The sequence below is a fragment of the Dromiciops gliroides genome, chromosome 4 (genome assembly GCF_019393635.1).
Source record: "Dromiciops gliroides isolate mDroGli1 chromosome 4, mDroGli1.pri, whole genome shotgun sequence".
Lineage (NCBI taxonomy): Eukaryota > Metazoa > Chordata > Mammalia > Microbiotheria > Microbiotheriidae > Dromiciops > Dromiciops gliroides.
This window is the reverse complement of record NC_057864.1, coordinates 341,244,622-341,260,076: the sequence shown is the minus strand read 5'-3', so window position 1 is coordinate 341,260,076 and position 15,455 is coordinate 341,244,622. Positions and strand designations below refer to the sequence as shown.

General features: G+C 38.3%; 1 protein-coding gene across 4 annotated transcripts in view; it reads left to right on the top strand.

Moving 5' to 3' along the window:
* CDK19 (cyclin dependent kinase 19) overlaps positions 1-15,455 on the top strand; it is a 193,094-nt gene that overhangs the window by 119,718 nt on the left and 57,921 nt on the right. For all 4 annotated transcript variants that reach the window (XM_044002101.1, XM_044002099.1, XM_044002102.1 and 1 more), the window contains one exon: positions 14,149-14,259. In XM_044002101.1, the coding sequence (XP_043858036.1) occupies positions 14,149-14,259 (111 nt within the window). The remainder of the gene's footprint in view (positions 1-14,148; positions 14,260-15,455) is intronic.

Sequence of the window (15,455 nt, the reverse complement as noted above, 5' to 3'; positions counted from 1 at the left end):
TTTGACTGTGTGAATGTGCAGATGTGAGAGATATTGTGAAGATAAAAATGACAAGACTTGGGAGCAAATTATATGGGAGGCATAAATGCTAATTGAATATGTGATTGAGATGATGGATTTAGGTGATGGGGATGATGGTGGTGTCCTCAACAGCAATAGAGAACCTTGGAGGTAGGGAGGGCTTTTTGGAAAAATAATGACTTCTGCTTTTGGATGTGTTGAGTTTGTGATGCCTGCAGGACATCAGTTTAGAGATGTCTAAGAGACGGTGATTCTAGACTAGACCTGAAGAGAGAGATTAGGACTGAATAAATAGATAAGAATTGTTCAGCAATTAGATCTTTGGGTGAAAGGGCATTTTCTTGCATCATTCCAAATTGTTTCCTAGAAATATCATTTCAACCAAATTGGTCTGTTTCCTGGAACTCAGAATATCCCATCTTTAGATTCTGTACTTTTCATACAGTCCATCCATAAACATTTATGAAGCACCTACTATGTGCTAAACTCTCTGGATACAAGAAGAGGCAAAAAACAGTCCTGCCATCCAGGTTTTCATAATCTGATAGGGGATACAGCTAACAAATACATATATGCCCCAAACCATGTACAGTATAAATAAGAAATTATTAACAGAGGGAAGACCCTAGAAAATTAAGAGGAGTTGGCCTGGAACATATCCCCTTTTTACCGAAATCTTTATTTTCCTTCAAGGTTCTGTCTAAATGCTACCTTCTGTAAAAAGCTTTGATTATTTTCCCACCCCATAAAATTATATTTTCTTTCTTATAACATTTACTCATTTGTGTATTTGTTTTCAGTTCAACAGAATATAAGTTCCTTGTGGGCAGGGACTACTTTGTTTTTGTCTGTATCTAACCTGGTCATGACTCAATATGGTGCTGAGAGGATTGTGCTCTTTGTCATTCCATTATTTGACCTGAGAGACATCAGTTTCAGTTAGAGGTCCTTTCTGGAACCTGATTTGGAGGGGGTTTTGCCAATTATGTATGTAGGTTGCATATAATAGATGCATAAAAAAAAATGCTTGTTGAATTGAAATGGGAAAAATCTATGCCAGATCATTTATTTTCTAATTATGTTATTAGGAGTTATAATCAATCATTAAAGTTATGCTTGAACACTTCGTGCAATATAACTGATTAAATAGCCCAGTAGCCTGGTGTGATTATTTTTGAGTGTAATGATGGGTATAAAAATAGAACTCAATGTTGGTGACATTATTTCCATAAGTTTACTAATTATTTAAGGAATTGGACATTGTTTCAGCCCCCCCCCCCCTTCCCCATGGTTTTCTTCAGCATTCTCTAAATAAAAATGAAATCTAAAAAATCACCATGCTTACTGTTTTTATGAACAAATTATTGTTATTTTCTCTCCTTTATGTGTACTTTGCAATATATAACAATAGTGTATGAAAAGCTGGAGTATATTTCTATGCATGATTACACAGAGGAGACAAAGTCTTCCATTGAAATCAATACAAGTTTTTGGCCTCAGTGCTACTATCCTTTTTCTCTAAAGGAAGGAGGCTTGTGTCCTCTTGGCCTGAACCCCTAAAAGGCCCCTGTTTCCTCTTTACCCATCAGCAGCAGCAGAGGGTAGCACTTATTAGCGCGCGTGCGTGCGTGCGTGCGTGCGTGTGTGTGTGTGTGTGTGTGTGTGTGTGTGTGTGACAGACAGACAGACACAAATTGATTAATTTAAAAGAGACTGAGGAAAGCGGAACTGTTTAGAGAGCCTTGAGATACTATAAGAACAAAGCAGCACTGATGGGGAAGCAAATATGAATATAAAAACTCTAATAGATTCTGGATAATTCTATTCTGATTTATTTACCTATTCATTCCTTCATTTATTTATTTTTGCGGGACAGTGAGGGTTAAGCGACTTGCGCCACCTAGCTGCCCCCCAATACTTTCATCTTAAAGAAAAAACCTTGAAGCTCAAAACTACATGTGAGGTAGGTAGCAGAACTCATATTTTACACAGTTTTCTGACTCCGAACCTAGTGTTTTTACCACCGTACCATACTGTATCCTAAATGTGTAGTTTAGTATGTTTAGCTGTCCTTTTCTACTCTCTTATCCATAAATTTGATAAACATGCTATCCGTTCTTGCCCAAGTGTTTGACAAAAATATGGACTTGAGCAAGGGAAAGTGTCTCGATATGAGAGAATTTTCAAATGCCTTGCTAAAATCCAGTTATGTTCTTTCTTTTGAAATTCTCTACCTACAGGGGCAGCTAGGTGGTGCAGTGGATAAAGCCACTGGATTCAGGAGTACCTGAGTTTAAATCCAACCTCAGATACTTGACATGTACTAGCTGTGTGACCCTGAGCAAGTCACTTAACCCCCATTGCTCGGGGAAAAAAAAGAAAGAAAGAAAGAAATTCTCTACCTACTATCTTGTAAGTAGTCCAGTAAGAAGTATAGGCTATCGACTGAATAGGATAGTCCTCAAGCAGATACCTTCAAATGAATCTCGGTGCCCTTGGGAAAGGCTGAGAAACATGAATGTTTACTGTGTGTTCTTCTTTAGGCTTCTGTTAGGGATCATGTCACTGCATGAGTGTCTGTCCCAGTAAGTGTTACTATAGGTATGGGCCATGGAAAATTTATATGATGTTTAACTTCTGTGTGATTTCATGTTGAACAAATATTTGTTAGATAGGAAACGTCAAAGCCTACTAAAGTGTCAAATGTTGAAATGGAATTTTGTCAAGAGTTAAGGAGAAGCATTGAACGTGATATTCTGTCATTGGCTATATTAAGATAAAATACAAACTCATTATTAAATTCAAAGCCTTCCACAACCTGACTCCCAATCAACAAGTCAGTCACAACTACTTATTAAATAAGCACTTACTATGTGCCAGGCCCTATGCTAAGCACTGGGGTTACAAAGAAAGGCAAAAAATGGTCCCCCTTCTCATTTAGTTCACAGTCAAATGGGGAGGAGACAACATGCAAACAATTATGTCCAAGCAGATATATACTGGGTAAATTGGAAATAATCTCAGCGGGAAGGCACTAAGATTAAGGAGGCCTGTGAAAGGCTTTTTGCAGAAGGTAAAGCTTGAGCTGGGGAGAGAGTTCTGGGCATGGGGGACAGCCAGCCAGTGAGAACACAGAGTCAGGAAATTTAGTATTTTGTTTGAGGAACAACAGGGAACCCTGTGTCATTGGATAGAAGAGTATCTTTCACTGCTCACTTCGTGTTATTCCCTTTTATATACTCTTAGTTTTAGCCAAATTTGCAGTGTCTGGAGCTCCCCATATTGTTTCCTATCCCCCTCTCTTGGTACACTCAAAAACATACATGGAATAGACTCCTTCCTCACTTCTACATTTGATAACCTCTAGGTTCCTTCAAGGCTCACCTCAGATATAATCTTTAATGGGAAGCCTTTCCTGCTTCCTCCAATTGTTGGTGCCTTCTCTGTCTTGAGATTACCTCATCTTTACTTCTCCCTACTTAAGCTCCTTGAGGGAAGGGATTGTTTTTATTTTTGATTAACCTTAGCCCCTGACACAGCGTCTATTACAAAGATGCTTTTTAAATGTTTGTTATATTGAAGGGGATTTGTAACATGTAACTTGTATGCTGCAAAGGAATTTTTTTTTTATTGTTCATTCATTTCAGTTGTGTCCAATTCTTTGTGACCTTATTTGGGGTTTTCTTGGCAAAAATATGGGAGTGGTTTGCCATTTCCTTCCCCAGCTCATTTTATAGATGAGGAAGCTGATGCAAACAGGGTTAAGTGACTTGCCTAGGGTCATATACATAGTAATTGTCTAGGATCGTATTTGAACTCAGGTGTTCCTGCAGTCCAGTGCTTAATCCCCTGTACCATCTAGCTGCCCTTATTGTTTATCTTATTACTACTACTTAAATATTTTCAAATAAATCAACCTCAAATAACTTCTTATTTCCATATACAAAATAGTCACTTAAGCATTAGTTCCTTTGGTATGTTTCCTAGTTTCTTGCTTCTGTGTTTCAACTGTTCAAGATAGCTCTCTTATAGTTGAGAGAGGTATTTTGGGGTGGGGGGTGGGTGGGTCCTAGGCTAAAATATCATTTGTGCAGAATCAGCATCCCTGAAACAGACATTTTAGGAGTTGGCTATTTACCTCATTATAAAAATATATCTGGTAGAGCACCAGAAGGCAATAATCTATTAAAGGTACAGTAACTGATTTTTCTAATATAGGAAATTTGATAATTCTTTTTCTGTGATCAAGAATCAAGCAAGATGTAAGCCACATGCTTTTGTACCTTTTATCTCCCTTTTTCATTCCTCTTTCACATTCATGTTAATCAGACTGCACACTATATAGAGTATAGATTAGGACTCAACTTGACAGAAAAACAGAGGTCAAACTTGCAAGTGTACATATTATTGACATAGCTCCCAATAGATGAATGCGGCTAAAAACCTGGAATCCTTGGCACTTACAAATGTGGTAAAAAGTTTTTTAACAGTCGGTTAGTGAATACAGAAAGACGCCAGTTTTTAAAGGACCACCCTTTCGGGAAGGAGACCTACGGCCATGCACGGGCTACACACGTCAGCCCGGCTGCTAAGCACTCCACTTCTGGGGTGCAAGCTTAAAAGGCAAGGAGAGAACAGAAGTGGGATCTCTTGCCTGCTCTCCTGGTCTGATGACTGGCGCGACACACAGACAGACGTGGACTGGAGTTGGACGCGGCCCGGCTCGCCGTTAGCAGCACGTGCTTGACTCGGCTCTTCCCCTCCCCAAAAGGTGGCCTTGGGCTTTTGGTGAGTTTTATACGGAATATAGACTAAGCTTAGACTTAAGACTATTTGGTTTGTATTTCTACTTTCCTATCCGTCTAATCAACATCACCTGGTAACTACCACACAATAAAAGCTCTAACTATAGACCAGAGGTTTCTTCCATTTATTAGTCTGGGAGATAAATTAAAGGAAAGGTTAAAGAGGGTAGATTTATGATCTAATATCCAATTTTAAATCTCACACATACATGCAATAATGCTCAGGCAAACGGATTCATTTTAGCATGAGTTAAGATAAGTCTAAATGTTGCTTCACAATAGAAAATATTTTTATAAAACCTTTTTGTTGTTCAGGTGCATTTAAAAGACCATACCCAATAGAAGAACTTGTTGAATCTTTCAGCATCTTGAAAGAGCAGCTTGTCTTCATCTCTCATAATAACCAGAAAAATTAACCTGTCTTGTTGTTCAGTACAAATTAAAATTTTTAGAAGATATCATACTTGCAGTTATTTTAGTAATACTTCTTAAGAACTTTTTGGCTATCTGATTTCCTAGTTGAGTTTTTTAATTCTGTAGTAACTTTCCATTAGATAGAAAGAACTGAATTTTTCAGAATTACTGCATATAGCAACAACTAAACACAAATGATTGTTTGAAACTTTTCTACTGAAAACAATAGATATATAAATTGAATCTGTCTAATCATATGTTATCAATATCATAGAACAGTCAGTCGATTTCTAGCCTTTGCCTGCCTCCCTCCCTCCCTCTCTCTCTCTCTCTCTCTCTCTCTCTCTTTCTCTCTCTCTCTCTCTCTCTCTCTCTCTCTCTCTCTCTCTCTCTTTTTGGGGCATTGAGGGTTAAGTGATTTGCCCAAGTCACACAGCTAGTGTTAAATGTCTGAGGCCAGATTTGAACTTAGATCCTCCTGAATCCAGGGCCAATGCTTTTATCCACTGCGCCACCTAGCTGCCCTCTCTAGCCTCTCTTACTGATGTTTTGTTATTTAACCTAGATTAGCTGCTTGTTCCCCAGAAAATTCTGAGTATATTCTCTCCATTCTAGGTGCATTTTTTTTTCTATTTATCCCAAATGGGGTAATGTATAGATTTTTATTTTATATTACTGAGAAGCATGGAGAGGAAGGAAAAAATGATAATTGTAATATCTCAAAAAAGGCAAATGAGACCATGAGATTTTTTTCATATTAATAGAATCAGGGCAGCTAGGTGGTACAGTGGATTCAGGAGGACCTGAGTTCAAATGTGGGCTCAGACACTTGACACTTAACTAGCTGTGTGACCCTGGGCAAGTCACTTAACCTCAACTGCTTCTCACTTCTCTCTCTCTCTCTCTCTCTCTCTCTCTCTCTCTCTCTCTCTCTCTCTCTCACACACACACACACACACACACACACACACACACACACTCTCTCAAACACACACACACACACACACAACATTAATAGAATCTTTGAAAATATGTACTTGGAAGTGTATACTTGAAAAAAAAATGTTAAGGGAACAGATGATCTTATATAAGTTGTGCTCTCTAGAAGGCAACTTCTTTGATTTGTTTTTGTTTTTTGTTTTTTGGTGAGGCAATTGGGGTTAAGTGACTTGCCCAGGGTCACACAGCTAGTAAGTGTCAAGTGTCTGAGGTCAGATTTGAACTCAGGTCCTCCTAAATCTGAGGCTGGTGCTCTATCCACTGTGCCACCTAGCTGCCTTGAAGGCAACTTCTTTGAAATCATAATTGCATAATAACATTACTGGAGCAACATGTGGAAGGGGAAAATTTTGGCTTGATGTAAGAATAACCTTACTAACAATCAGAGCTATCCAGAATCAAGTTGAACTGCCTTGGGACATGTGAGTTCTTCCTTTCTAGAGGTCTTCAGACAAAAGCTAGATGGTCACTTGTCATCTAAATTATAAAAAGGGGGTTCAGGTACAGGCTGTATTAGCTTCTGAGTTTGTGTGAAGGAGATTGTTTAACAAAGCTGTTCGACATTGAATGGAAGAGGAATTTCCTATAGATCGTATGGTTCTATTTCCAGCAAAGTTCATGCTATTCAAAAGACAGCAGAGGTACAGCAGAGGAAGTGGAGTCAAGGTAGTGACATGACAGTCAGCATTTTGCTCAGCTCATACAGTACATGTCACTTAGAACATCCTAGAAAATGGGACAGAAATAATTCTAATCGTGTCCAGGCCAGGCCAGCTTAGGAAGAGTGATAATATGCAAACACTGGAGTAGGGGCTGGCCAGGAGTGCAGCATAGGGGCACTGGAGGCAGCTACAGTGGTGGTGGGGAACATTTTAGCATCCAGGGAAGGTAAGGATGTTGAGACTGAACAGCAGAGCAATAAGCTCCAGGGCAGAAAGAGATCTTGGCAGACCCCTGAACTGGCGATGGGAGCAAGACGAGGTACCTCCTGGCAGAGTTCTTGCCTATTACCCAATTTCAGGTCACAGTTGCAGGGTATAGAGGAAGAATTATGAGTGAGACATTCTGTCTATGGAGCAAGGAATAAGTTCCAGAACCATAGCAATGTAGCTCTGAGCCCAGGACTAAATGCGGGGTGGGGAGACAGGAAGGAGAAGAGGTGTGGATTCAATTTTAGCATTTAGCCCCACATAGAACCCTACGGGAGAATAACAGAGTCAGGAAACCAAGACTAAAGGGGAGCCAGCCTTTCAGCTGCTCTGAACCTGCACACCTTCCCAGTGAACTAACAGTGATTGTGTCCAGTAGCAGTCTACTGAAAGTCAACTACACACAAACCAACAGACCAAAACCTGGGTGAAGAACTTGTATAGCTCAGACCAGGAGGGAAGTGAACACACTTATCTCCAGATCACCTTTGAACCATTAAAATCTTCCAAGTCCCTAGGTGAGTGGTGAAAACAGAAGGACATAAAAAGACAGCAGCTCAGACCAGACATTCCACCTGGAAGTGAACAGAGCCCAACACTAACATTAAGTGTTAAAAACATCCCCCTTCCTTCTTCAGTGAGTTTAGTATGTTGCTCACAATTTTTCTTCCCCCTTCAACTCCTGTCTTTATGCTAAAACACTTCAACATGCATGTTAATGATCCCTCAAACACCCTAATCACTCAGTTTCTCCACCTACTCACCTCTCATGAGCTACCCCTCCACCTCAAAGACAGCCCTGATTTTTCCATCTCTTACAAATGTACCACCTCCATGTTAAAAAATTCCCAGATCCCTTTACCCATTCATAATCTTAGCCCTACTCATTGTCCATACTATGACCTCTAATCTCTTAACCCCTCAGTTCTCTCCTCAGCCATCTCTTCTGCACCAGCCACTTTCTCTTCTTTTTCCCTCTTGACCAACCCTGTGTGAACCAGTTCAACTCTACTTTTTTCTCCTCTTGAGTCCCTAGTCCCCTTATCATACCAACAATTGCATCCAACCAAACATTGGCCTTGGAGTACTCTCACCATTTGTAGCCTTTGCTCCATGCATGCTGCTGAATGAAGGTGGAGAATATCATGCAGTCTTTCTGACTGGATCCACTACAGATTTGGGGGGGGGGGGCGAGGCAATTGGGGTTAAGTGACTTGCCCAGGGTCACACAGCTAGTAGGTGTCAAATGTCTGCAGCTGGATTTGAACTCAGGTACTCCTGACTCCAGGGCTAGTGCTCTATCCACTGCGCCACCTAGCTGCCCCCACTACAGATTCATGTTATACAACCTCAACTGGGTTCTCACTGCTTCTAGGCAATCCTACTGTACCTTCCTAATCAAATTATCCCATTCTCAACTTGGACTCTTCCAAACCTTTTTATCTCTCTTCAAACCTCCCATGACTTGCCTTCCCCATACTCTCTCAACAGATTTTTACAGAAAAAGTTGAGGCCATTTGCCTCAAGTTCCTCTCCCACCTAAAATTCCATCTTCTACAGGTTGTCTTTCCCCAAACTCTCTTAGTTCTAGTGCCTTTCCGCTATAAGCTATTTGCTTTTTATTCTGTATATAGTTTGTTTTGTATATATTTGTTACACTGGCTTCTGATTACCTCCAGGATCAGATACAAAATTCACTGTCATTTAAAGTCCTTCACAAACCCTACGTACCTTTCCAGAGTTCTTACATTTGACTCCCCTCTTTCATCTTGCAACATTGCCTACTTGACACATGACTTTTAACATGATACATCATCTTCTGACTCCATATCTTAGCACAAGCTGTCTTTCATGCCTGGCATTCTCTCCCTCTTCATCTTTGCTTCTTGACTTCCTTCAAAACTCACCTCAAATTGTACCTTGTGTAGGAAGTTTTCTTTGTTTTTCCCCCCTCCCCCCAATAGACCTTTCTGCCTACAATTATTTTTCATTTACACTGTCTATATCTTATGTATACGTAGTTATTTGTACATTCCATTCCATTAGAATATGATCTCCTTGGAAGCAGCAACTATATTGTTGCCTTTCGTTGTTAACCCAGTGCTTATTATAGTACCTGGAACATAGTAAACAATTAATGCTTGTTAACTAACGTAGCAGCTGTTTACATTTTTGCGGGGGAGTCAATGAAGAGTCAAGAATGACTTTAACTCTCTTAGTTCTGTAAACCTGAGTTACTGGAAGGATGGTGTTCTCTAGAAAGAATTGGGGGCAGGGCTAGGAGGAAGAGTGATTTTAGGATGAAAGATGTCAGCTTTTGTTTCTGTCATGTCAAGTTTGAGTTATCGATGAGCTATGCTGGTAGAGATAATCCACAGACAATTGGTGGGATGGAGACAAGTTCAGAAGAGAGACTACTGTTAGATATGTAGATTAAGGGAGTCATCTGCATAGAGAAAATAGTTAATCAAATGCAAGAGAGTCCATGAAATCATTATGAGTATATAGACAGAAGAGAACCCAGGTCAGAGATTATAATGTAGTTTTAGAACAAAAATATACAAGAAAAGCTATGCAGCTAAGAATCGTACAGGAGATGTCACCTGTAAGTTTGTAATCATATTAAGTATTATTATTTTATGTAGTATTACATACCAAGTAAAAAGTGCTTACTTATATGTTTATCTCACCTCAACCTCAGAAAAACCTTGTGGGATAGATTTGGGTAGGTGTTCTTAACATAGATACTAAGGCTCACACAAATCAAGAGTGTGATGGGGGCAGCTAGGTGGCACAGTGGATAAAGCACTGGCCCTGGATTCTGGAGGACCTGAGTTCAAATTCGCCCTTAGACACTTGAGACTTACTAGCTGTGTGACCCTGGGCAAGTCGCTTAACCCCCATTGTCCTGCGCGCGCCCCTCCCCCCCCCCCCAAAAAAAAGACTTAGAGTGTGTGATTCAAAACAGAGTTGTTGGCAGCTAGGTCTAGAACCTAGGTTTCCTGGTTTCCTGAAAGCTTGTGTTCTTTCTACTATTTTATAGAACCTCTTGCCACGACTTCCTAAGCCTCTTGTTTTTCTTAACATCAACACAGTTAATCCACCTTACCCCTACTAATGCCACCAAAAAACAAACAAACAAACAAAACAAAACTTGCCAGGAATTGAGTAAATGACTGAGACCACACATCCACCTTGGGTCCCAAGGCCTGTGTTTTTTCTGGGGAATTTAGGGGGGAAAGAAGAGTGGCTAGCATATACTTACTTAATGATCATGCTCCATGTTAAATGAAATAAAACTTAGGACTAGATTTGGCCTGTAGCCCAGAAATGCACCATTTCTGATTAAATATATAATGCACCATAACTGAATTTGCAGTAAAATGGAGTACTGTATAAGGGATTTAAAAAATAATAAATGAAGTGCTGGTTATTTGTTCAGCTCTTTCTGAAAGCTTTGATTTCTGTTATTGGAACTTCATTTATTTCACTTTGCCTCTGTTCATTTGCACGCCATTTCCTTCAACTTTTCTACAGTATACCTAGGAAGTGATGCTTTGACCATACACATTACTCTTTGTGAAATATGCAAGACTCACTCCTTTCACTTGTTACCTACATGGGCACATATACCTCTTTGATCTGAGGGAATGGATTTTTTTTTAACATTTAAAGGGAAATGATAATGTGCCCTTGATTAGGTAGCATGTCTTCTTTTCCCAGGTTTCTTAGCTTTCTTTCATGGATGGTATTTATATGCCCAGAGCTCAATACGGTGCTTGGCACAAAGAAAGCATTTAATAGATGCTTTTGTATGCATTCTCTTATTCATTTACCACTTAGAAATGCAATTAACTAATGTAATAAGAATTATTTCTTTATATCATGTCTAATCTGCTTCTTTTTCCAGCTGCTACCCATTGTTCCAAATTTTGAACTAGGTGAAGTTTAATTCCTCTCACACATGGCATCCCTTCAACTTTTGAAGACAGCTCTTATATCCCTTTAAGTCTTTTCTCTTTCTGAATAAATATATCTCCTTTTTTAGTCAGTCCATATGACATCATCATCATTATCATTCCTAGCATTTATATAATACTTTAACTTTTGCAAAATGCTTTTTATTTAAGTTGTCTCATTTTATCCTCACAACAACCTTGTATGAAATAGGTGCTATTATTATCCCATTTTACACATGAGGAAAGGGAGGTTGAGATTAAGGGACTTTCCCTGGGGGTCACAGAACCAGTAAGGGTATGAATCAGAATTTGAACTCTGGTCTTACTGTCTTCAAGGCTTGCATTCTATCCAATGCACCACCTAGTTGCCTTGTTGACACTATCTTAAGGCCTTTGCCCTCTTCTGGATACTGTAGCATATTACTGTCCCTCCTAAAATGGTGGTATCCAGACCAGAACACAGCATTCTAGTTATCTTACTAGAATTGTGAATTGAGAATTGTGAAACCTTAATTCCCACGTCCTGGACACTACATTCATGAATTTTTGTTTAAGATTATATTACCATTTTTGGCTACAGTGTAGCGCTATTTACAGGCATGATGAGTAGAACTATAGGGAAGTGAATTGACACACCTTTTCCAATTGCAGTAGCAAGTACTGATTGGAGTATGGTCTAGAAATAGAGGAGGGGAGGACTGATAGTTAGAGGGAACATGCAAGGCAGCTAGCAAGGGACTGACCTATATCTAGGCCAGTGCCAGCCATGTGAATCACTCACCAATAAGGATGGTGGGGCCCCAGGGTGGGATTTTTCAGAACTGAAAGAGTTAAGCCCTGTAGGACTGGTCCCTCTAATCCTGGTCGAAAGGTCCCTGGAGAAAGAAGGTGACTGGAAAGTAAAAGAGCACTAAAATCACTAGATCTTTTTCCATATAAACTTTTGTATATTTATTTCTCCACCACCTTCTTCTTATGTAATTGATTTTTTGCATCTGAATGAAGAGCTTTATCTTTTTCTTATTCAGTGTCACCTTTTAAAATTCTGCCCATCTTTTCTAACCTTTCAAAGGAACAATATCTGGCATTCATGTGGTGCTTTAAAGTTCAAAAAGCACTTTACTTATATTATCTCATTTGATCTTTACCGCAATCTGGGGAGATAAACATTTTATTGACCTCATTTTACAGATGAAGAAACTGAGGCTGAGGGAGGTTCAGTAGTTTGCCCAAGGTTACAGAGGTAGGAAGTAACTGAGGCAGAATTTGAACTCAGCTATTGCTCCTGCTAAATCCATCATTCTATCTGCTATGCCAAAGATATTTTTGGATTTCACTTACACTATTTCTCTTAATAGCAGTCATTCAAAGCTTTGTATAATTCACATATGTGATAACCATGCCATCTGTCTTTATTCCATTGTGCTAGCATGATATAATTGTCTTCTCTAGAGGGATAGCATAACATAGTAGATAAAATCCTATATCTGGATTCAGGAAGACCTTGTTTACTACCTTTTTAATACTTAGTAGCCTTGGATGACCATGAGCAAAGTCCTTAATAAATTTCTGCCTAGTTTTCTTATAAAACAGGGATAGTAATACCTCTAGGAACTTTCTCACAGAACTGTCATGAGGATTGCCTGAGAATGTATAAAAAAGTGCTTTATAAACCTTAAAGGGCTGTGTAAATATTGACAATATTGAGATTCACAAATGATGCAAAATGTAAATGGCATTTATAATCAGATTTATAAAAGTTTAGGACAAGTCCATTATGTAATTCTATATAATGTACTTCAAATTCTGTGACAAGAAATGTATATAATAGAAAAGAAAGCAAAATGTGGCCCATGGCTAGTAGAATTAAAATTACTAGCTATCATTGGGTTTGAAGGGTGTTTACCCCAAGCACATGGGTGGATGAGAACAGTTTGTTCCAGTGACCATGAAGGTGGCCAAAGCAGGTGCTTTGGAGGGCTTAGAGCTTGGTCATACATTGAAAATACCTAGGTTAACCATTGTATCCTGGACCATCACCAGTTGTGCTGACTTTTGTCTTGTCGTTGGATTTCAATAACTGGAAGAGAGAGTGAAGCTGACAGCTTTGTGCAACTCTGCCTCAATTAAATCCAATTCACATACAAGTCAAGATATCACCTGTGATGTTAATGGTACTCTTCGAAAAAGGATGAATAACAACAATTTTTTCTGCCATAACATCTTACATACCTGCTTAAGATATAGAGGGATTGTAATCTATATATATCAATGGAGGTAGCATAGCATTCATGCTGATGCAGTAATGGATACTTAAAATATTGGTTGGAATAAATTGTGTTCCACAGTAGGTTTACATCAAATAGGAAAAATTGACATAATTTTCCCCCCTGAATGTATCAAATAAACATCTGATAAAGCATATTGGAAAAACTGCCTTCGGTGAAAAATTTTTTGAATTGTAGACACAAAGACAAAAGGGCAGACCATGTACTCTTGCTTATTGTATGAAAGGCTACAAGTTCCGCTAATGTTTCTTTTTGGTGTGATGCATATATTAGTGGTGGTAGGTTTTTGAGTTCTTCATGTAAAAATCTCTAGAAACTTTTGCTTTTATTATCATCTCCCATTATTTCCTCTCATAATGTTAGATGTCCTCATTAAAAGAGAGCTCTGTGCTTAAAAGCTTAGCTTTGTGGAAGATTTAACCAGCCTTTGTTAGGTGACAGAGCAGTGGGCCTGAAGTCAGGAATTATGCAGAAGAGGGAGAGGTAGAAGGAAGGGGAAAAGAATGTCTAGATATTTTGGAAAGAAGCTGACTGATGAGCATTTATGCTTTTTAATAATCTAAAATAATTTTTATGAATTCAAGTTATAAAATGAGAGTATCCCTCAACACGAAATAAATGGATTATCTTTTTTTTTTTCCTAGCTAGTAGTTGGCCATTAAATATAATCTTATGAAATGGTTCTTTTCCTTTGGTCAATGGAGATAGTCATCTGTTTCCCCTTTTTTTTCAGCTTTTACGGGAATTGAAGCACCCTAATGTGATCGCGTTACAAAAGGTGTTCCTTTCTCACAGTGATAGAAAGGTTTGGCTGCTATTTGATTATGCAGAACATGATTTATGGGTAAGTTCAAACTTCTTCACATTTGAGCTTTTTTCCATGTAGGATTATTTTATTTGTGTATGTGGTAGAAGTAGGCTAATACATAGTCAGAAATCCAGGCTGCCATGTCTATTTTTGATGAGTTAAGTGTTGAAATTTTAGGTGTATATATCTTACATACACACATAGGTGTATATATAGGCATATATTTGTTTAATATTGATTAAAATTTATTTCATAAAATTGGGTATGACCTTCCTTTCTTTATATAATACTTTACTGTGTCTAAGATGGAGTTAACATATTTAAAAATTGATAGTTAATAAGCTTATTGAGAAAAAAATTGAAATTCATATTTACTTTGTGATGTATACTGTAGTTCACATTTAACTAGGGTTCTTCATTTAATCCTGAGCAAATTACTTAATCTCTTAGTTGCCCCCAGGTAACTATTTTAAGACTAAAAGTTACTGAGAATGTGCTGACCTACTTTGGTGGAGAAAATTTCCTCATCTGGAAGTTCCCTGTACTGACAGGTCCAGTCCCTATCCATATTCATATATAGTTCACTTTCCAAGTTAAAGTTTAACAAATATCCCATCTTGGCATTTTATTTACAAGTTTGTTTCTCTTTATAGAAATTTCTCTATTATGAATTGATGTTTGAACTTAATACATTATGACAGTACACGGAAGAAGCCAAAAGTTCTACTTTTTGTCCAAAGTATATTCTAACTTTTTAAAGTACTATTGAATATTGGATAGTAAAAAAAAGGTGGCAGATGGAGATACTGAATATGGAAATACTGAGGTCTGGTGACAAGTCAGTCAGAAAGCATTTATTAAGCTCTTACCATGTGTCGGGCTCTGTGCTAAGCACTTGGGATACAAAGAAAGGCAAAAATAGTGCCAGAACTTAAGGAACTAACAATCAAGTTAATTGTTAAGTCTAATGACAAGACTGAATTATTATAATGAAATGGTATGATGTAAGTTTTTTTGTTACCCATGTTTTATAAATCTATACTATTTTTAAAGTTTCATTGATGTTATTTGCTTTATATCACATTTCATTTAAAAATAAAACCATCCAACTGTCCCATTCCCCAGCAATATTTCTGAGACTTGAAAATTTCATATTACCCATGGTAGATATTTGCCTGAGGTTTTGTTTAGGTCTATAAAATACATTATAATTTTTTGGAGGGTGAGGCAAT